Below are 21,350 nucleotides of genomic sequence, written 5' to 3' on the forward strand. Positions count from 1 at the left end.
TTATAAGACCAAAAGTATGCTATAAATCCATATGAACGTATCCGCAATGAATCCCGTGGTGAATTGGAGCAGGGGGGGCATGAGTGAAACCCTTAGCTTCCACATAATAATAGCATCAGTTTAATTTCTTTCCATTGGCACCTTCTTCTATCCATTTTACAGGATTCCTCTTATAAGAAGGCGTTGGAAAACCTCTCCAATAGTTAGCTTTGTTTTATTTAGACAACTGAAACATACGAATCGTGTCTCAATTGCCAAAATAAAGAATAATCAAATTCTTTCCAATTTCTTTGTGAGTAATATATTTTGTTTCTGTTTCGCGACTACACGACGCGACGGATCGTCTCGCTTCCGGCCTGTCGTCCGCATTGGCAATTGGTTCGAGGAAAACTGCCTCGAGGAGGTAGAAGAGCGAATTCAAGCCATTATACCATTAGACCTTACCTACTTTGACCTTTTCTGGGACAAAGTTCGCAACTTTAAGAGCAAGCCGAATCGGGGCGAACTTCTGGTCGAGAAGGCGCGCACTCTTTACGACAACTTCCACAAAGAGATCGTCCTCGCAGCGCCTAAGGAGAACGTTATCTTCGGAGCCGTCGTCCAACTGATGCCCATTTCCATGAACATCGAGAATATGAGCACCGCTGATCTGAACCTTGCCCTCTCGTTGGTGATCAACGAGCGGGTGGTGCGCCACAGCCAAAGCATCAACGAGGACTGCGAGCTGACGGTGGCTCCCTCCGCGCGGTCGTGTGTGCGCAACTCGTTCCGGATCGTCAGTGGTGACGAACACGACCGCACTGGGCAGGACATTAAGTAAGGGCAGCGCTTCCGCCTGGAGTGCATGGACTCGGAGAATGATCCCATCATGCTCAACAGTGCGCCCAAGAAAGTCAACCTGAACCAGTCCATCGATGTCACATATCATTCCCATAAGAACGGCGAGCTGAACTTTCCTCTGGGCCTTGTTCATCGCAGTGTAAGATGACGAATGAGTCCATGAAAAGGTTTTTAATGATGTATGCTATCGTCTTTTACAGAGGTGTGGCTGTCCGGGTGGTGACCTGCCGATGGCCTTTACCAACTGGTTCTGCATTCACGTCGATCGCAACCGGCGCTTCGAGAGCGAGGGCGAAGATATCCCCGTTTGTATGAACAAGCTTCCCTTTGCCATTATTCTAACCAACTTCTCTTCCAGAGCAATGCCCCACTGGTCATTGTCCATGCGGCGACCAACCGTAATCTCGCCGCCGAAAATGTGGTCATCCAGACTTTGTTCGGTCCAGAGTTTCTCGTGTCCGTGCAAAACTATCGCAACATCTACAAGCGCGAGCTCTGGAAGAACGTGTGGAAACGCCTTTAAATAAAGGCCACTTCAATTGGGTGTAACGTGAGCTTGGATTTTATGAGTATGTGGCGATAATTTAAGTTTCGCACATGGAATTGTGTCAGCCGAGCCCCCGCGGGTTTGCGCATATAATACCCGGCAGTGTGTGTTTTCATGCTTAGAATAGATAGAACGAATGGGAGAGGATGAAGGCACAAATTGAAGTACAAAGGCTACACCCTATGTAGATGAAAGTGGAATATGGTTTCCATGGTTTGTCAGGAAGTATATCTTATCTTTATTAGCGAATCGAATGTATGTTTCCAGGCTTCCCAAAAGGTACCGTAAGTTACAAATGGTGGCAGCCCACCTAGCTCAATCCAATTCGCATATGAAATTGTGTCAGTCAGAGATAAAAACTTCCACGAAAATGAGCCGACAAGACCTATAAATATGTTAAAGGCAGCTACAGTCTGCACACTCATTCCTAAAATGTCTCCGGTTACATGTCTAGTAGCTCCACTGCTCCTTCTGATCGCCACGACATCTGTTCCTGGTCAAGCCAAGGTGGCTGATGTTTCGCGAATGATAGGCGGAGAGTTTGCGGGCCCTGGCCAGTTCCCGCATCAGGTATCGCTCCAGTTGAAAGGGCGCCATCATTGCAGAGGATCTCTCATCTCCGACACGATGATTGTAACTGCCGCCCACTGCACCAAGGACCAGAATCCTTCCCAGATGAAGGCCATAGTGGGAACCAACGATCTGAGCGCCGGCAATGGGCAGGTTCTCGGCATTTCCCAGTTCATCATCCATCCGCAATACAATCCGCAGAGCCAGGACTTTGACATGTCGCTGATCAGGCTAACCAGCCCCGTGCCAATGGGCGGTGCTGTCAAAACAATCCAGCTGGCCGAAGCTGACTTCAACTATTGAAGTGGTTTGAAAGAGTAACGTATAAAAAAAAGGTATAAATACTGGGATCCACAAAAGGGAACATTTGGAAAAGTACCAAGAAGTGATATTGGTCTCCCTATGTTACACAACTTTGCCGCCTCAATTCAAGTTAAAAGGTAAACGAAGGAGAGCGGGTTTTTATACCCGATACTCAAAATGAGTAATGGGGTATATTAGATTTGTGGTAAAAGTGGATGTGTGTAACGACCAGAAGGAAACGTTTAATCCACCATAAAATATATATATTCTTGATCAGCATCAATAGCCGAGTCGATTGAGCCCTGTCTGTCTGTCCGTCTGTCCGTCCGTCCGTCCGTCCGTCCGTCCGTCCGTCCGTCCGTCCGCCCATCCGCCCATCCGTCCGTCCGTCCGTCCCCTTCAGCGCCTAGTGCTCAAAGACTATAAGAGCTAGAGCAACGATGTTTTGGATCCAGACATCTGTGAAATGTCACTGCTACAAAAATATTTCAAAACTTTGCCCCGCCCACTTCCGCCCCCACAAAGGACGAAAATCTGTGGCATCCACATTTTTAAAGATACGATAAAACCAAAAACGCAGAATTGGTGAGGATGACCATATCTTCTACAGTGCAAAATCTGAACCAGATCGTATAATGATTATAGCCAGAATCAAGAAAACAATTTCATTCTTTCTCGCTCTGTCTCTCTCTAACACACAGGTTTCATGGTCGGTTTTGTCAATTGCAAAATATGAGTTCAAGGATCTCAGAACCTATAAGAGCCAGAGCAACCAAATTTGGTATCCACACTCCTGTGATATCGGACCTTGACCGTTTCGTGTCAAAATTTCGCCACACCCCCTTCCGCCCCCGCAAAGGACGAAAATCTGGGGCATCCACAAATCTCAGAGACTATTAAGGCTAGAGTAACCAAATTTGGTATCCGCACTTCTGTTAGATCTCACTATAAAACGTATATCTCAGAATTTCGCCCCACCCCTTTCCGCCCCCACAAAGAACGAAAATCTGTTGCATCCACAATATTGCACATTTGAGAAAACTAAAAACGCAGAATCATAGATAATGACTATATCTATCAGATTGCTGAATCTGGATCAGATCGGATCGTTTTTGTAGCCAAAAGCAAGAAATCAATTTTCAGTGGCTACGCAGCGCCCGACGTCACGCTCAGACTGATTTTCTGTCTCTCTCGCACGCACTCTGTCGTGTGGTTCAATATCAGCGGCGTCTGCCGCAGGAGAGCCATACTGACTTAGTATCGGGTATAACTGTAGAGTTGCGGTGTACGCAGCAACTCATAACGTTCCCCCTCGTTTTTTCTGTTTTTTTTGAGTTTAAACTTGTAAAATAATTACGTCGTCAATTCGAAAATGGAGGATTCTCAAGTTTAACGCTGTACTGGGGGGTCCCAGACTGTGGAGATCTAGCCTCGGTCTCTTGGAAGAAAAACTGTTGGCGAAGACAGACGTGCTATTTTTGTCCAGTCCAAGTATAAAGAAAAAAAAAAGAGGAATAAAAACCGGGAAAAGATCTTAACAGCTGAATACAGCAAAAAGAAAGAAATATTGTGCGTTTATAAAGTAAAAGTGTGTTAAGTGCCAATCTCAATTGGTATGTATTTCAGCGTCGCTAATATACACCACATACACTCGTGGCGTAGGGTAGTGCTTTTTTTTATTGTAGGAAATTAATTTTTCAGGTTGGCGGTTAGTACCGGCTTAAACTCCGGGCAATCGTTTGGGTACCTGTCTGAACCCCAATACGAAAGCTCGCAACAACAATTTCCCCGATATTAGGGCCTCCGCCCGCGGCAAGGGACTTATGCTCCTCTCCCAACTACAGCTCCGTACCAAAAATTCCCAGCGCTAGGCCGAGCAGCACAAAGCCACTTATGTGTCACGGACCCGCGATATATTGGAGGCCGTCCAATTCTGCGGAAATTATTAAAGCTATGTAAACGGTCAGCCAATTTCTACCCGAAATATAGATCTGGGTCTCGACCTATTTTCGTTTCCCCATACGAAGTGCCGAGGAGTGCCCAGATGTGAAGCCGGCGGCAACGACTGTCGTTTTTTTTTATATCCATCAGTGTAACCGCTGATTCCTATTTTTATGCTATAGTGTCATTAGTGTAATTAGCTTAGTAAATTTCTTTTGGTTGTGTTTTTAAATTCTGTTCGGAAGAAATAGCAAGTGGAATGTGTGACAGGGCGAAAGTGAACAACGGTTAAACGGCAGAGGAGAGCGTGAGTTTTTTTTTGTAAAAGTATTTCTCCAGCTTTCGTTTTAGGAACGTTGCCGCAGTCCATGGAAGCGCTTTCATCGCTGTTTCAACGCATTTATTAAAACAAATCAAAGGAAGGCCGTAAGTGATCCCAAAACATAAAGATAAAATATTGGAGTTTGTTTGTTATGAGCAACTATTTATCGCATGACCGAAAAAAAAAAAACCTCACGCAGTCAGGGGCTTCGTCGCTTAAGAGAGGCTGTGCGCTCTCCCTTATGCCCTGCTGGCAACCATAAGCGCTTACGCCGCCCATAAGAACCAGCCCTCTTAAGAACAAGGCACAAAAGGGAAGATGCGAGGCTGGTCGCTCTGACGTTCTTTTATGCTTTCTACTTGCGGTTGCTTTCGCTAATGCACTTGAATACCTGACCTGCCATAACGATCGCGGCGCACAGTTTTTACATTCCCTTTTGCACAATTATTTATTATTATTATCTATTTGCCTAACATAAAAGCTGGAGATATGTACCCTTCCCTTCTTTCAATTTGTAAGTTAAATTTCAATCTAAAGTGTATTATTAAGAGTTAATCATTTATTAGTTTACTAGTGCGATGCATGTGCTATTGCTCAATATGAAATATAGGATTTAACATGAATCGGGGCTAGAGTTCTATATGCGGGGTCCATGCTGGGCAAAGGAGGGTAATGGGGTTGGATAGGAGGCTGTAAGAGCCTTCTTTATGGGATCACCGGATGAACCGGGAGCGGTGATCATGGTAGGGTGGGCATGAGTGGTCACAACAACACCGTGGCACGACTTGTATGTGTGTATGTGTCCGTGTGTGTGTAGTTAGGTGTATTTGCTCTTGTACATATTTGTGTCGATACTTCGCTTGCACGTGAAATTTTAATGAACGTTACTGTGTCAGTATTATGATTGTTGGAGTAGAGCTGTGTCCCGTCCGTTCTGGGAAATAAAAAAAAAACCCCCCGATTTCTTGCCGATGAGACGGAAGCCGGAACAAGCACGTGCCCTGACGGGAGACGAACCATCACCTGCTCAGCCTTCCGTGAAGGTTTGGTAATATCCAATATGCTACAGTTAGTTTATTATTTGGCGCCCAACGTGGGGCCCGAGTTGTCGCAACTGACAACAAACCGGCAAGGCCCAAATGATTGTGAAAATTGTGGAATGTAGATGTGACCTTACATTCCCAACCAGTATCGGGACAGATGTGTCTTTCTAGTTGTCATTCTGTTTTGTTTGTTTTGGCTTTATCACTTTATGCTGGATCAGCGCAGTGGGTTATTAAACTATTGCCACCGTTGTAAGTGACCAAGCGGTCTCCTGGGATGCAGGCCGGAATGATGAGTACATATAACACCGGTACCAGCCCAATGCATCGAGCTTATTACTATTCGTTTCGTTCTTTCTTTCTTTATTCGTTTGTCTTCCTTTCCTTCCTGTTCCTTCTGGCCAATGCTGGAGGAATGCTCCTTTTTGTCCGGTTTGGATTATCCGATCAGGAACGGTGGATGAAAGGCCTCAATTTGCCAGGAAGGAGTTGTGAATGGACTCATACTCGTCGGGCTGGGTATCTGGTATCGCTGGATGGAAACGTGGTATAAAACTATTACCCACCGCGAAAGACCCGGACCGCCTATAGCTACGAGTTGTGGGTTATTATTAATTTCTTTATGCATGTAGTTGAGTAAATGTAGTACATGGGAAACATCATACACATACACACACATAGATATACCCTATTATTCCCTTTGACTTAAGCATGGTCCTAGCAGATTGTTTTTTTTGTTTGATACTGTATTTTTTTTTTTTTATTAATTTCTTTAATTTTATTTATCTATTTAATTACTTTATTATTATATTTTATATTTTATATTATGCCCGTATTTGGCAGTTGCGAGAATTTAGCAGACGAAGAATTACAAGAAAGTGTTTGCTTGATCTGCCAGGCTCAGGTGGAATATTTGGCTCAGCTCCTTACCACGTCTTGTGGTCACACTTTCCATAGGGCCTGTTTTGGCGCACAAGTGGGTTCTAAGAAGGTTTGTCCTGTCTGCAACACGTCTTTTCAGTCATCGACGTTGAATTTATTAGACGAAACTGCTGGGGATACCGGCGGAACCTTATTGGTACCAAAAATGCCTGATACAAGGAGTAAAGCCCATGTGGGGGCTCCACAGGGAGCTTCGACGTCTGCTTCGGCCTATCAGCCGCAAACTAGGGAAGCTGGTCCGCCAGTGGTGGTAGCTCCGCCGCCTAGTAACGAGCTTCAGCTAATGATAGCCGAAGACATGGCTGAAGCCTCGTTGACACAAACCGAGATGCTAAGCAATGCGATCGCTAATGGTTTTCAAGGTATTCTCAGCTCTCTCATGGGCCAATTGGCAAATACAGCGGATGTTCCTTCGAGGGATAACCAAGCTGGAGAAGGATCGGCACGACGGCCGACACCTTTGCCCGGGTTTCAGGGTTTCGAAACAGCCAGCAGGAATTCCCCCATGAGTGTGGATATTCGACCAGAGCGTGTTAGTTAAATTTTAGTCAATTGGAAGCTTAGGTTCTCTGGGCGGACTGGAATTTCCGTCGACGATTTCATTTATCGGGTAGAAGCGCTCACGATCCAAACATTGGACGGGAATTTCGAGTTGCTTTCGAGATACGTGAGCAATCTCTTTGAGGGAAGTGCCAGTGACTGGTATTGGCGCTACCATAAGAGTGTTAGGACGGTCGTTTGGGCCGACCTTAAATCTTCATTGTTAGTACGATTCAAGGATGCGAGGACAGACGAGGTATCTGAGTGTGTTAAAAGTATTAGCAGAGAAGTTGTCTGCAGCGGGGCTTACAATTAATATACAGAAGAGCAAGTTCTGTGTGCCTGAGGTCCGCTATCTGGGGCATGTAGTGGGTCACGGTATTATAGGCATGGACTTGGACAAAATAGAGGCCATTAAGGAATATCCTGCTCCGAAGTCGGTGAAACAGTTGCGTCGATTCTTGGGTATGACGGGATGGTACCACAAATTTATAAAGAATTTTGCGGCTATTGCGGCGCCTCTGACGGACGCCCTGAAGCAGAAACGCCAGTTCATTTGGTCCGAAGAAGCAGAAGCTGCATTCACAGCTCTGAAGAACTCAATGTGTGAAGCTCCCGTCTTACACACACCGAATTTTGAAAAGCCTTTCTTGATCCACTGCGACGCTAGTCAGTCAGGAGTAGGAGGGGTACTGATGCAAATAAACGAAGAGGGCGATGAAGTACCAATTGCGTTTATGTCACGAAAATTGAATAAGTGCCAACGTGCTTACTCGGTGACGGAAAAGGAATGCTTAGCTGCCATTCTGAGCATCAAGAAATTTCGCGCTTATGTAGAGGGACATCAATTTACGGTGATAACCGACCATGCCTCCTTGAAGTGGCTGATGTCCCAATCAGATCTGAGTAGCAGACTGGCCAGATGGGCTTTGAAGCTTCAGGGGTATTCCTTTGATATTAGCCACCGAAAAGGGTCTCGAAACATCGTTCCAGACGCCTTGTCTCGGGTCTTTTCCCCAGATTTTTCAGAGATCGAACCAGAAGAAAGGATCGATTTGGAGTCGGAGCACTTTAGTTCGACGGATTACGTTTCCCTTAGGGCTAAAGTAGCGAGTAGTCAGGCTCAGATGCCAGATGTAAAGGTGGTAGGCAGGCATATATATCGTCGCACCGAGCACGCAACAGGCGAAAGGGTAGCGGATGATTTCTGTTGGAAAATTTGGATTCCCAAGGGGCTCATAGATTCGGTCCTGAAAATGGCCCACGAGCACGCCCTATCTGCACACGGAGGCATAAATAAAACGCTCGAAAAGGTTCGGCGCTACTATTATTGGCCGACGTTGTTAAAAGATGTCAAAGAGTTCATAAACCGGTGTGAAATTTGTAAGTGTACTAAGCATCCAAATATACCTTTAAGACCGCCACTAGCAAAAACGGGGGAAACAGAACGGTTCTTCCAGAAGCTCTACGTAGATTTTCTGGGACCGTATCCTAGAAGGCGTAGGGGGAATGTCGGGATATTTGTGGTGTTAGATCATTTTTCCAAATTTCCGTTTATTAAACCCGTAAGAAAATTTACCGCCGACGCCATCGTACCATACATTGAGGAACAATTATTTCACTGCTTTGGAGTGCAGGAAAAGCTAGTCTCGGACAACGGCGTCCAATTTAAGTCCCATGCATTCAACTCCTTGCTGCAGAAGTATGGCATAGAGCACGCTTACACCGCCGTTTACGCTCCGCAGGCTAACGCGTCCGAGCGAGTTAACAGATCTATCTTGGCAGCAATCAAAGCCTACATAAATACTGACCAAGGTAACTGGGATGAGCAGCTCAGCAGTGTAGCATGTGCGTTAAGATCGGCTGTGCACAGTGCCGTAAAGGCGAGTTCATACCAGTTGGCGTTTGGGCAACAGATGATCACGAATGGTACCACGTATCAGTTGTTGAGGCAGCTAGAGATGTTAGAAGATCGTTGGGTGCATTTTTCTATGGACGACTCATTTGACCTGATGCGTGGCACGGCAAAGGAGGCAATGAGGGCTCAGCACGAACGAAATGAAAAGACCTTCGAAGTAAGGAGGTATCATTCAGAGTGGGACAGGAGGTTTACCGTCGAAATTTCCAGCAAAGTAATTTCGTGAAAGGATTTAATGCCAAGTTGGCTCCCCTTTTTGTGAAGTCCCGGGTAAGGCGACAGTTGGGTCAAGCCTATTACGAGCTAGAGGATCTGCAAGGACGTCTGATCGGCAAATTCCATGCCAAAGATATCAAACAGTAGCACCATGGTTAAAAATCGCTCTAAGTGGGAATCCCCCTTTTGGTCCTTCTTCCCCAAAGTGTGATTTTGGTAGGGGGGATTTGAAGTGGTTTGAAAGAGTAACGTATAAAAAAAAAGTATAAATACTGGGATCCACAAAAGGGAACATTTGGAAAAGTACCAAGAAGGGATATTGGTCTCCCTATGTTACTCAACTTTGCCGCCTCAATTCAAGTTAAAAGGTAAACGAAGGAGAGCGGTTTTTTTTTCTGTTTTTTGAGTTGAAACTTGTAAAATAATTACGGCGTCAATTCGAAAATGGAGGATTCTCAAGTTTAACGCTGAACTGGGGGTCTCAGACTGTGCAGATCTAGCCTCGGTCTCTTGGAAGAAAAACTGTTGGCGAAGACAGACGTGCTATTTTTGTCCAGTCCAAGTATAAAGAAAAAAAAAGAGGAATAAAAACCGGGAAAAGATCTTAACAGCTGAATACAGCAAAAAGAAAGAAATATTGTGCGCTTATAAAGTAAAAGTGTGTTAAGTGCCAATCTCAATTGATTGGCGGTTAGTACCGGCTTAAACTTCGGGCAATCGTTTGGGTATCTGTCTGAACCCCAATACGAAAGCTCGCAACAACAATTTCCCCGATATTAGGGCCTCCGCCCGCGGCAAGGGACTTATGCTCCTCGCCCAACTACAGCTCCGTACCAAAAATTCCCAGCGCTAGGCCGAGCAGCACAAAGCGGGAGGCGTAAAAGATCGGCTCATCAGTCGTTTTGCGGGCGCGAGCCACTTATGTGTCACGGACCCGCGATATATTGGAGGCCGTCCAATTCTGCGGAAATTATTAAAGCTATGTAAACGGTCAGCCAATTTCTACCCGAAATATAGATCTGGGTCTCGACCTATTTTCGTTTCCCCATACGAAGTGCCGAGGAGTGCCCAGATGTGAAGCCGGCGGCAACGACTGTCGTTTTTTTTTATATCCATCAGTGTAACCGCTGATTCCTATTTTTATGCTATAGTGTCATTAGTGTAATTAGCTTAGTAAATTTCTTTTGGTTGTGTTTTTAAATTCTGTTCGGAAGAAATAGCAAGTGGAATGTGTGACAGGGCGAAAGTGAACAACGGTTAAACGGCAGAGGAGAGCGTGAGTTTTTTTTTGTAAAAGTATTTCTCCAGCTTTCGTTTTAGGAACGTTGCCGCAGTCCATGGAAGCGCTTTCATCGCTGTTTCAACGCATTTATTAAAACAAATCAAAGGAAGGCCGTAAGTGATCCCAAAACATAAAGATAAAACATTGGAGTTTGTTTGTAATGAGCAACTATTTATTGCATGACCAAAAAAAAAAAAAAAACCTCACGTAGTCAGGGGCTTCGTCGCTTAAGAGAGGCTGTGCGCTCTCCCTTATGCCCTGTTGGCAACCATAAGCGCTTACGCCGCGCATAAGAACCAGCCCTCTTAAGAACAAGGCACAAAAGGGAAGATGCGAGGCTGGTCGCTCTGACGTTCTTTTATGCTTTCTACTTGCGGTTGCTTTCGCTAATACACTTGAATAACTGCCCTGCCATAACGATCGCGGCGCACAGTTTTTACATTCCCTTTTGCATATTTATTTATTATTATTATCTATTTGCCTAACATAAAAGCTGGAGATATGTACCCTTCCCTTCTTTCAATTTGTAAGTTAAATTTCAATCTAAAGTGTATTATTAAGAGTTAATCATTTATTAGTTTACTAGTGCGATGCATGTGCAATTGCTCAATATGAAATATAGGATTTAACATGAATCGGGGCTAGAGTTCTATATGCGGGGACCATGCTGGGCAAAGGAGGGTAATGGGGTTGGATAGGAGGCTGTAAGAGCCTTCTTTATGGGATCACCGGATGAACCGGGAGCGGTGATCATGGTAGGGTGGGCATGAGTGGTCACAACAACACCGTGGCACGACTTGTATGTGTGTATGTGTCCGTGTGTGTGTAGTTAGGGGTATTTGCTCTTGTACATATTTGTGTCGATACTTCGCTTGCACGTGAAATTTTAATGAACGTTACTGTGTCAGTATTATGATTGTTGGAGTAGAGCTGTGTCCTGTCCGTTCTGGGAAATAAAAAAACCCCCCCATTTCTTGCCGATGAGACGGAAGCCGGAACAAGCACGTGCCCGGACGGGAGACGAACCATCACCTGCTCAGCCTTCCGTGAAGGTTTGGTAATAGCCAATATGCTACAGTTAGTTTATTATTTGGCGCCCAACGTGGGGCCCGAGTTGTCGCAACTGACAACAAACCGGCAAGGCCCAAATGATTGTGAAAATTGTGGAATGTAGATGTGACCTTACATTTCCAACCAGTATCGGGACAGATGTGTCTTTCTAGTTGTCATTCTGTTTTGTTTGTTTTGGCTTTATCACTTTATGCTGGATCAGCGCAGTGGGTTATTAAACTATTGCCACCGTTGTAAGTGACCAAGCGGGCTCCTATGATGCAGGCCGGAATGATGAGTACATATAACACCGGTACCAGCCCAATGCATTGAGCTTATTACTATTCGTTTCGTTCTTTCTTTCTTTATTCGTTTGTCTTCCTTTCCTTCCTGTTCCTTCTGGCCAATGCTGGAGGAATGCTCCTTTTTTTCCGGTTTGGATTATCCGATCAGGAACGGTGGGTGAAAGGCCTCAATTTGCCAGGAAGGAGTTGTGAATGGACTCATACTCATCGGGCTGGGTATCTGGTATCGCTGGATGGAAACGTGGTAAAAAACTATTACCCACCGCGAAAGACCCGGACCGCCTATAGCTACGAGTTGTGGGTTATTATTAATTTCTTTATGCATGTAGTTGAGTAAATGTAGTACATGGGAAACATCATACACATACACACACATAGATATACCCTATTATTCCCTTTGACTTAAGCATGGTCCTAGCAGATTGTTTTTTTTTTTTGTTTGATACTGTATTTTTTTTTTTTTTATTAATTTCTTAAATTTTATTTATCTATTTAATTACTTTATTATTATATTTTATATTTTATATTATGCCCGTATTTGGCAGTTGCGAGAATTTAGCAGACGAAGAATTACAAGAAAGCGTTTGCTTGATCTGCCAGGCTCAGGTGGAATATTTGGCTCAGCTCCTTACCACGTCTTGTGGTCACACTTTCCATAGGGCCTGTGTTCGGAGCAGAACCCAGCCGATTAGCTGCTTGCCAAATAGCACCTAATTCTTGGCCCTCAGCCGCTTATTTTGTTTGTTACTTATGTTCATGTCACTCACTTGTTTGTTAAAGCTCTGCGCTTGCTTGCCCTGCTAAACGCTCTCTGCCAGCTCGCTCTTCGCTATCTCCGCTTTGCGTCTGCCTACCGACGTCGGCCGAGCGAAGCTGCGCTTAACGATCGGAGCGGCAATGTAAAGGGCAGGCAAGCCACACTTGCAATTTGGATGTCACGCATTAAAGAACGTATCGTAATTTTATTTCTGCGCCGAGTTTTATTTAATTCGAAATAATTAGTTGGCCGATAGGGGATAAAAAACATTATCTCCACATAAAATTTGGTGACCCCGACGTGATCTCTGAGTTGCAGTGTCAATTAATAATCATTCGCGATCGACATTCGTTAGCCCTAGCAAATTTTCGGCGGTTAAGCACAATTCGGTGCTAAAACACACTTACATACACCCACATACACGCATTGCTGGCTATTAATTTCTCTGTCGCGACAATTCGGTCAGTGCAGTGCGGTAGGCAGTGCAGCGAACTCACTAATACACACAAGCGGAGTACAAAGCGGAATCGGACAGCTCGCACAGCCGCACAGCTAAAGGCATTAGCTGTAATCCCTTTGCTTTCGGTTCCCACGTTTATACGTATACAGGGTGTCTTTTTCGGTCGTGCTGAGTGACTCTTTTAAAGCCCCACCATGGCAGCACCTGAGCCTACCAATGTCGCGAACGCAGCAATGCCGAGTGATGTATATTTCTAAAAGCACAAGGCCGAGTCCATCGCGCGCCAACTAAAGGCCATGGATCGCTTTCTTACCAAGGAAGAGCTTGCCGAGTTAGATGAGGCAGAACTTCAAGCTCGCTTAGAGCAGATCGAGCGACTGAATGCGAATTTCGATGCCGCTCAAACGAGCCTTGAAAGGCTGGATTTCCTGCTGTTAGCCCATGATGCCCGGCTGGACTTTTCGAATGTTTATGTCAAGGTTAGGTCCAGGCTGTCGCGGGAGTTGATGGCTGCTCGCACGGTAAATGTTGCCAATTCAACGGCTCGGCATACTCTCGAGGGGAATTCGTCGTTGTTCGCCTATAATAGTATAGGCCGTTCTCGAATGCCCGAGTTGCAGCTTCCGCGATTCGGTGGGAGCTACATGGATTGGCCAGAATTCCACGCGATGTTTTCGACAATGGTGCACAAAGACCATCGTATAACAATCATCGAAAAATTCCAATATCTTCGTGGATGTCTAGATGGTGCTGCGCTGGATACGATTCGTTCCTTGGAACTTTCTGAGGAGAATTACGACAAGGCGTTGAATTTACTAATGTTGCGATTCGATAATAAACTGTTACATTTTCAGGCACACGTCAAGGCTATTTTCGGGCTGCAAGGGGTGGAGAAGGGCTCGGCTATCGGCTTGCGCGCGCTCAGCGATAAAATCAATTCGCACTTGCGTGCACTTCAGACCTTGGCGACCCCGCAGGAGATTTCCGATGGGTTGCTGATCTTCATCATAGGCACGAAATTGGACCACAAGACCAAGGAGAAATGGGAAGAGAACTTGCCGACGTCAGGATTGCCTCGGTGGTCAAGCATGGCCTCATTCTTGGAAGCAAGATGTCGGATGCTGGAAAATTTGGGATCGGCTATGGTAACAATTCCTAGCCAGCAGGTGGGAGAAAGTAAACCTAGCACCCTAATCACCTCCATTAACGATCATAATAGCTCAACATGTAAGTATTGCAAATCCTCCGATCACTACATATCCCGATGCCAGGCATTTATAGATCTCCCTGTTATACCCGATACTCAAAATGAGTATTGGGGTATATTAGATTTGTGTTAAAAGTGGATGTGTGTAACGTCCAGAAGGAATCGTTTCCGACCCCATAAAGTATATATATTCTTGATCAGCATCAATAGCCGAGTCGATTGAGCCCTGTCTGTCTGTCCGTCCGTCCGTCCGTCCGTCCGTCCCCTTCAGCGCCTAGTGCTCAAAGACTACAAGAGCTAGAGCAACGATGTTTTGGATCCAGACTTCTGTGATATGTCACTGCTACAAAAATATTTCAAAACTTCGCACCGCCCACTTCCGCCCCCACAAAGGACGAAAATCTGTGGCGTCCACAATTTTAAAGATACGATAAAACCAAAAAAGCAGAATCGTAGAGGATGACTATATGTTTTAGAATGTAAGATCTCAACCAGATCGTATAATAATTATAGCCAGAATCAAGAAAACAATTTCATTCTTTCTCCCTCTGTCTCTCTCTAACACACAGGTTTCATGGTCGGTTTTGCCAATTGCAAAATATGAGTTCAAGGATCTCAGAACCTATAAGAGCCAGAGCAACCAAATTTGGTATCCACACTCCTGTGATATCGGACCTTGAACATTTCGTATCCAAATTTCGCCACACCCCCTTCCGCCCCCGCAAAGGACGAAAATCTAAGGCATCCACAAATCTCAGAGACTATTAAGGCTAGAGTAACCAAATTTGGTATCCGCACTTCTGTTAGATTTCACTATAAAACGTATATCTCAGAATTTCGCCCTACCTCCTTCCGCCCCCACAAAGGACGAAAATCTGTTGCATCCACAATATTGCACATTTGAGAAAACTAAAAACGCAGAATCATAGATAATGACCATATCTATCAGATTGCTGAATCTGGACCAGATCAGATAATTTTTATAGCCAAAAGGAACAAATCAATTTGCACTGGCTTCGCAGCGCCCGACGTCACGCTCAGACTGATTTTCTGTCTCTCTCGCACGCACTCTTTGTCGTGTCGTTTAATATTAGCTGCGTCTGCCGGAGGAGAGCCATACTGACTTAGTATCGGGTATAACTGTAGAGTTGCGGTGTCTGCAGCAACTCACAACGTTCCCCCTCGTTTTAATTCTGTTTTTGTTTCTGTTTTGCTCGCATCGAAACGCGGACGCTGACAGAGCTGCGTTAGCGGACAGAGGAAACACGAAGCGAAGCGGCATTCGCTCGTTTGATTCATCGGCCGAGCGGCAGCGCAGAGAGGTGGCTTGCTCGTCGTTCGGTTGGGTGGGTGATAGACGACTGTGATAATGGGCACGTTTATGGGCAGCAATATAACCAATTAAACGATAATTTTATAGCGACAGTGCCAACAAAGTCAGCGTTGAAGCTGCGCCTGAGGATCACAGAGGCTCTGCAGCTTTGTCTCTATTTTCGGGCCTCCGCTTTGTTAGGTGCGAACGTGTTAGCGGTTACCGGTTACCGGTTCAGGTGGAAAGCGAGAGCTGTAAGCTCCGAGAGCAGCTGTTCTCTCGTGCTCTCCGACATGCCGCTCACGCCGCTCAAATTCTAGCACTGAGAGCAGACAGTCGAAAGTTATCTCCAAACGCATGAAAGACGCATGAGAGGTCGGCCGAGCTGACTCTACCGATGCGATGCTTTTACAATATTGACAGGCCTAATGAGGAGATTTACAGCAAAGACGTCAGAGCAATGGGCCCATATCATGCCGAACGGAACCAATAAAAGAGGAGTGCCCCGTGCAAACTGCTCTGTAAACTGTGCTTTTTATAAACCAATATCCCAATCCAAAAGCGGACAATTATTGGGCCATAAAGTGACTTTTGACCAACGATAAGGGCTGGGCAAACGAGCCTGCCCAGGTAGCGCTAGAATTCTATCAACCTGATTTCGGGTCTATAAAAAGTCGTAAAACATAATCTTGGGAAACAGTAGTTCCAACCGGACAAGGCTATTGCTATAGCCATCAATGAGCCACCAATTCGCGATGGGGAAAACCTAATCACATGATGCGGGATTGGATTAGCCTATCGACGGAGCTCGGGGCGCAGTAGCTCTCTCTGAGATCTCCTATCGCGCAGCGCCCATCGTCCATCGAATATGTCTTATGTGACATTCTCGAGTGCGTTTCAATGGCCGATGCCAAATCAAATGCCCATTTCTGCTCTTGGGGAATTATCTGATTATTAATTATATTTCACCCATCGCGATAGGCGGCTCTGTTTAGTGTTTAGTGACGGAATCGGAGCCAGAGGAAGATATTCCAACGTCAGATCCACTATCGTTTTGGGGCCTGTCGTTTGACGCAGTTAAAAAGGTGGCAACTATTTCTGAGGGTCTCTTTGTGTGAGGACTTGTATTTGAAGCAGATAACGAAACGGTTTTGAGGGTACGGCACGAAACAATTAGCGAATAGATTGCTTTTATTTCTGGATAAACAACTGGAAGAAAAATTTGTCTCTTAGATTATAACTTATCATTGATGATATTTGATATTATAGGTGATTTTGCATGGAAATATGTGTCATACTGGCGCCAGAGCGACTCTTCAGTTACGGGGTAACCTTTCGAGGCATAACTAATTAAATTGATCAGTAGATCGGTTCCACTACCAATTGGATCTCTGACCCAAAACCTTCATGCAACCATCGCCAAATGATATACACATAATGCTATACTACGTTCTAGCACCCGGTTGGGTCTTCGGGGATATTCCTTTTGCTCGGGCCAATACGGCGTATCCTCCCAGCCTGGACTGCGGTCTCAATGCCACCAAGTCCAGCTGCTCCTCCAGGTGCGAGGAGACCTGCCAATACAAGTCGCGCATCTGTCCGCCGAAGATCTGCGGGGGTCCGTGCGTCTGCATCGAGGGCCATGTGATCGACGAGCGGCGATCGGGCTTCGTTCTGCGGATAGATTGCGGGCAGAAGCAGCTGAATGTTCCCTCGTACCAAGTGAGCAGCGTGAAGTACTTTGGTGCCAATTACGGCTACATGAAGGAATTGTGAAATTACTAATGTGAGTGCAACCAAATAAAAATAAATCAGTGCCGAGCTGTGTATCAGACTGATGCCACGACTGATGGAACAGCAGCTCTAGCGTAGGGTAAACATGGCCATAAGCCACCGTATGGGCCCTTTACAATTGAGTGCCGAGACCCTGGTGCCTAGATAAGAAACGTGCCGCACATCGGCCGATCCAGGTCCGCACGTTCACGTGATGTGCACGCCGATCTATCAGCACCCATACAATATATCAGCGATAATGAATAACAAGCACAATTAACGCGACCAACAACGCATGTGGCAACTGGCAACTGGCTGATGTGCCAAATGTTGATACAACTGGCTTATCTTGTCACCGATATTGGGCCCAGACATCCACAGATTTGCTAATGATGATGAGGCACCCAGCCTTCAACAGACTAGTTTGGTCTCTTCTGCTCTGCTTTGTCTCCACTTATAGACAACGCCTACAGCCAACAGCCAACACTGGCGTCTTAATGACCTCTGTTTAATTCGACTTGATGAAGCACATTCCATTCGAGTATATTGTACAAATTAAAGCTCAGAAATGTGTGCTAATGGGGAATATTGTCTCTGTCATTACTCATCCGCCTTGTGGGCCAGTGCACAGCAATCGTTTATAAGACCAAAAGTATGCTATAAATCCATATGAACGTATCCGCAATGAATCCCGTGGTGAATTGGAGCAGGGGGGCATGAGTGAAACCCTTAGCTTCCACATAATAATAGCATCAGTTTAATTTCTTTCCATTGGCACCTTCTTCTATCCATTTTACAGGATTCCTCTTATAAGAAGGCGTTGGAAAACCTCTCCAATAGTTAGCTTTGTTTTATTTAGACAACTGAAACAGACGAATCGTGTCTCAATTGCCAAAATAAAGAATAATCAAATTCTTTCCAATTTCTTTGTGAGTAATATATTTTGTTTCTGTTTCGCGACTACACGACGCGACGGATCGTCTCGCTTCCGGCCTGTCGTCCGCATTGGCAATTGGTTCGAGGAAAACTGCCTCGAGGAGGTAGAAGAGCGAATTCAAGCCATTATACCATTAGACCTTACCTACTTTGACCTTTTCTAGGACAAAGTTCGCAACTTTAAGAGCAAGCCGAATCGGGGCGAACTTCTGGTCGAGAAGGCGCGCACTCTACGACAACTTCCACAAAGAGATCGTCCTCGCAGCGCCTAAGGAGAACGTTATCTTCGGAGCCGTCGTCCAACTGATGCCCATTTCCATGAACATCGAGAATATGAGCACCGCTGATCTGAACCTTGCCCTCTCGGTGGTGATCAACGAGCGGGTGGTGCGCCACAGCCAAAGCATCAACGAGGACTGCGAGCTGACGGTGGCTCCCTCCGCGCGGTCGTGTGTGCGCAACTCGTTCCGGATCGTCAGTGGTGACGAACACGACCGCACTGGGCAGGACATTAAGTACGGGCAGCGCTTCCGCCTGGAGTGCATGGACTCTGAGAATGATCCCATCATGCTCAACAGTGCGCCCAAGAAAGTCAACCTGAACCAGTCCATCGATGTCACATATCATTCCCATAAGAACGGCGAGCTGAACTTTCCTCTGGGCCTTGTTCATCGCAGTGTAAGATGATGAATGAGTCCATGAAAAGGTATTTTACAGAGGTGTGGCTGTCCGGGTGGTGACCTTCCGATGGCCTTTACCAACTGGTTCTGCATTCACGTCGATCGCAACCGGCGCTTCGAGAGCGAGGGCAAAGATATCCCCGTTTGTATGAACAAGCTTCCCTTTGCCATTATTCTAACCAACTTCTCTTCCAGAGCAATGCCCCACTGGTCATTGTCCATCCGGCGACCAACCGTAATCTCGCCGCCGAAAATGTGGTCATCCAGACTCTGTTCGGTCCAGAGTTCCTCGTGTCCGTGCAAAACTATCGCAACATCTACAAGCGCGAGCTCTGGAAGAACGTGTGGATGATCAGCAACGGCCATCAGGCATCTAAAAATTCCCCGTCCCAAGAAACACCCGTTTTCGCCTAGCTTGCTTTAAATAAAGGCCACTGCAGTTGGGTGTAACGTGAACTTGGATTTTATGAGTATGTGGCGATAATTTAAGTTTCGCACATGGAATTGTGTCAGCCGAGCCCCCGCGGGTTTGCGCATATAATACCCGGCAGTGTGTGTTTTCATGCTTAGAATAGATAGAACGAATGGGAGAGGATGAAGGCACAAATTGAAGTACAAAGGCTACACCCTATGTAGATGAAAGTTGAATATGGTTTCCATGGTTTGTCAGGAAGTATATCTTATCTTTATTAGCGAATCGAATGTATGTTTCCAGGCTTCCTAAAAGGTACCGTAAGTTACTAATGGTGGCAGCCCACCTAGCTCAATCCAATTCGCATATGAAATTGTGTCAGTCAGAGATAAAAACTTCCACGAAAATGAGCCGACAAGACCTATAAATATGTTAAAGGCAGCTACAGTCTGCACACTCATTCCTAAAATGTCTCCGGTTACATGTCTAGTAGCTCCACTGCTCCTTCTGATCGCCACGACATCTGTTCCTGGTCAGGCCAAGGTGGCTGATGTTTCGCGAATGATAGGCGGAGAGTTTGCGGGCCCTGGCCAGTTCCCGCATCAGGTATCGCTCCAGTTGAAAGGGCGCCATCATTGCAGAGGATCTCTCATCTCCGACACGATGATTGTAACTGCCGCCCACTGCACCAAGGACCAGAATCCTTCCCAGATGAAGGCCATAGTGGGAACCAACGATCTGAGCGCCGGCAATGGGCAGGTTCTCGGCATTTCCCAGTTCATCATCCATCCGCAATACAATCCGCAGAGCCAGGACTTTGACATGTCGCTGATCAGGCTAACCAGCCCCGTGCCAATGGGCGGTGCTGTCAAAACAATCCAGCTGGCCGAAGCTGACTTCAACTATGTCGCTGACACAATGGCCACCATCAGCGGCTTTGGAGCAATCAACCAGAATCTTCAGCTGCCCAACCGCTTGAAGTACGCTCAGGTGCAGCACTGGAGCCGTGACTACTGCAACTCCCAGAACATTCCCGGTCTCACCGATATGGCGAGAAAGCACTATCAAAAACGACAGTTTATCGCTGGTTTGCAGAGTTTAATAGTGGTCGTAGTTCAGTCGCTGACGAATTCCGTGAAGGTCGCCCAAAATCGGTTGTTGTGCCACAAAACATCGATGGTGTGCGTGAACTAATAGTGCAAGATCGACATGTGACATATCGTGAGATAGAGGCATCCTTGCACATTAGTTCCACTTCAATACATTCCATTTTACATGAACACTTAGTTGTAAAAAAGGTTTGCTCTCGTTGGATACCCCATAACTTATCAATCGCTCAAAAAAAGGCTCGCGACGATTGGAGTAAGGAAATGCTTAAAAAGTTCGACCGAGGTGCTTCAAAAGATGTTTATAAAATCGTGATAGGTGATTTATCATGGATATATGCGTATGAGCCGGAAACTAAGCAGCAATCGACCGTGTGGGTGTTTCAAGATGAGCAAAATCCAACAAAAGTTGTTCGAGCACGAAGCACTTCGAAGCAAATGGTCGCCTGTTTCTTCGGAAGAATGGGTCATGTGGCCACTGTTTCGCTAGAGAAACGTAGGACTGTCAATTCTGAGTGGTACACGACCATTTGTTTGCCGGAGGTCTTCGGAGAAATTCGCAAAACCAACTGCCGAGCACGAATCATTCTACATCATGACAATGCGAGCTCGCAGACCTCTCGACAAACAGGTCAAGCAGGTTTAAGCATTCAAAACGTCGAATTGATGACTCATCCTCCCTTAAGTCCTGACTTGGCACCCAACGACTTCTTTTTATTCCCTAACATCAAAAAAAAACTGCGTGGTCAAAGTTTTACGAGCGCCGAAGAAGCAGTTGAAGAGTTTAAAAACCATGCTTTGGAGGTGTCTCAAGAGGAGTGGAAAAACTGCTATGACCAATGGTTCAAGCGAATGCAAAAGTGTATTGATCATCAGGGGGAACATTTT

The 21,350-nt window shown here is 45.9% G+C and overlaps 2 protein-coding genes, 1 long non-coding RNA gene and 2 pseudogenes across 3 annotated transcripts; all 5 read left to right on the plus strand.

Annotated features, from left to right (window-relative positions):
• The first annotated feature begins 124 nt into the window (after positions 1-124).
• LOC117193567 lies at positions 125-1,394 on the plus strand (annotated as a pseudogene).
• Positions 1,395-1,496: 102 nt separating this feature from the next.
• LOC117193566 (chymotrypsin-1-like) lies at positions 1,497-2,409 on the plus strand. Its single transcript, XM_033398314.1, has one exon. It carries the CDS (start codon positions 1,781-1,783, stop codon positions 2,258-2,260), a length of 480 nt encoding a protein of 159 aa, XP_033254205.1. The 5' UTR covers positions 1,497-1,780; the 3' UTR covers positions 2,261-2,409.
• A 1,276-nt stretch (positions 2,410-3,685) lies between these two features.
• Positions 3,686-4,954, plus strand: LOC117193568. The gene is made up of 3 exons (XR_004474625.1): positions 3,686-3,873; positions 3,946-4,627; positions 4,723-4,954. It is a non-coding gene; the product is annotated as an uncharacterized LOC117193568 (long non-coding RNA).
• Positions 4,955-16,992: 12,038 nt separating this feature from the next.
• LOC117192868 lies at positions 16,993-19,577 on the plus strand (annotated as a pseudogene).
• A 122-nt stretch (positions 19,578-19,699) lies between these two features.
• LOC117193320 (chymotrypsin-1-like) lies at positions 19,700-21,162 on the plus strand. Its single transcript, XM_033398051.1, has one exon. The coding sequence runs from the start codon at positions 19,786-19,788 to the stop codon at positions 20,548-20,550; it is 765 nt and encodes a 254-aa protein (XP_033253942.1). The 5' UTR covers positions 19,700-19,785; the 3' UTR covers positions 20,551-21,162.
• Positions 21,163-21,350: the final 188 nt, after the last annotated feature.

Source organism: Drosophila miranda (genome assembly GCF_003369915.1).
Source record: "Drosophila miranda strain MSH22 chromosome Y unlocalized genomic scaffold, D.miranda_PacBio2.1 Contig_Y2_pilon, whole genome shotgun sequence".
NCBI lineage: Eukaryota > Metazoa > Arthropoda > Insecta > Diptera > Drosophilidae > Drosophila > Drosophila miranda.

Excerpts from the sequence above, each read along its gene's own strand:
- LOC117193566 (XM_033398314.1), top strand. The coding sequence starts at position 1,781 with ATGTTAAAGGCAGCTACAGTCTGCACACTCATTCCTAAAATGTCTCCG.
- LOC117193320 (XM_033398051.1), top strand. The coding sequence starts at position 19,786 with ATGTTAAAGGCAGCTACAGTCTGCACACTCATTCCTAAAATGTCTCCG.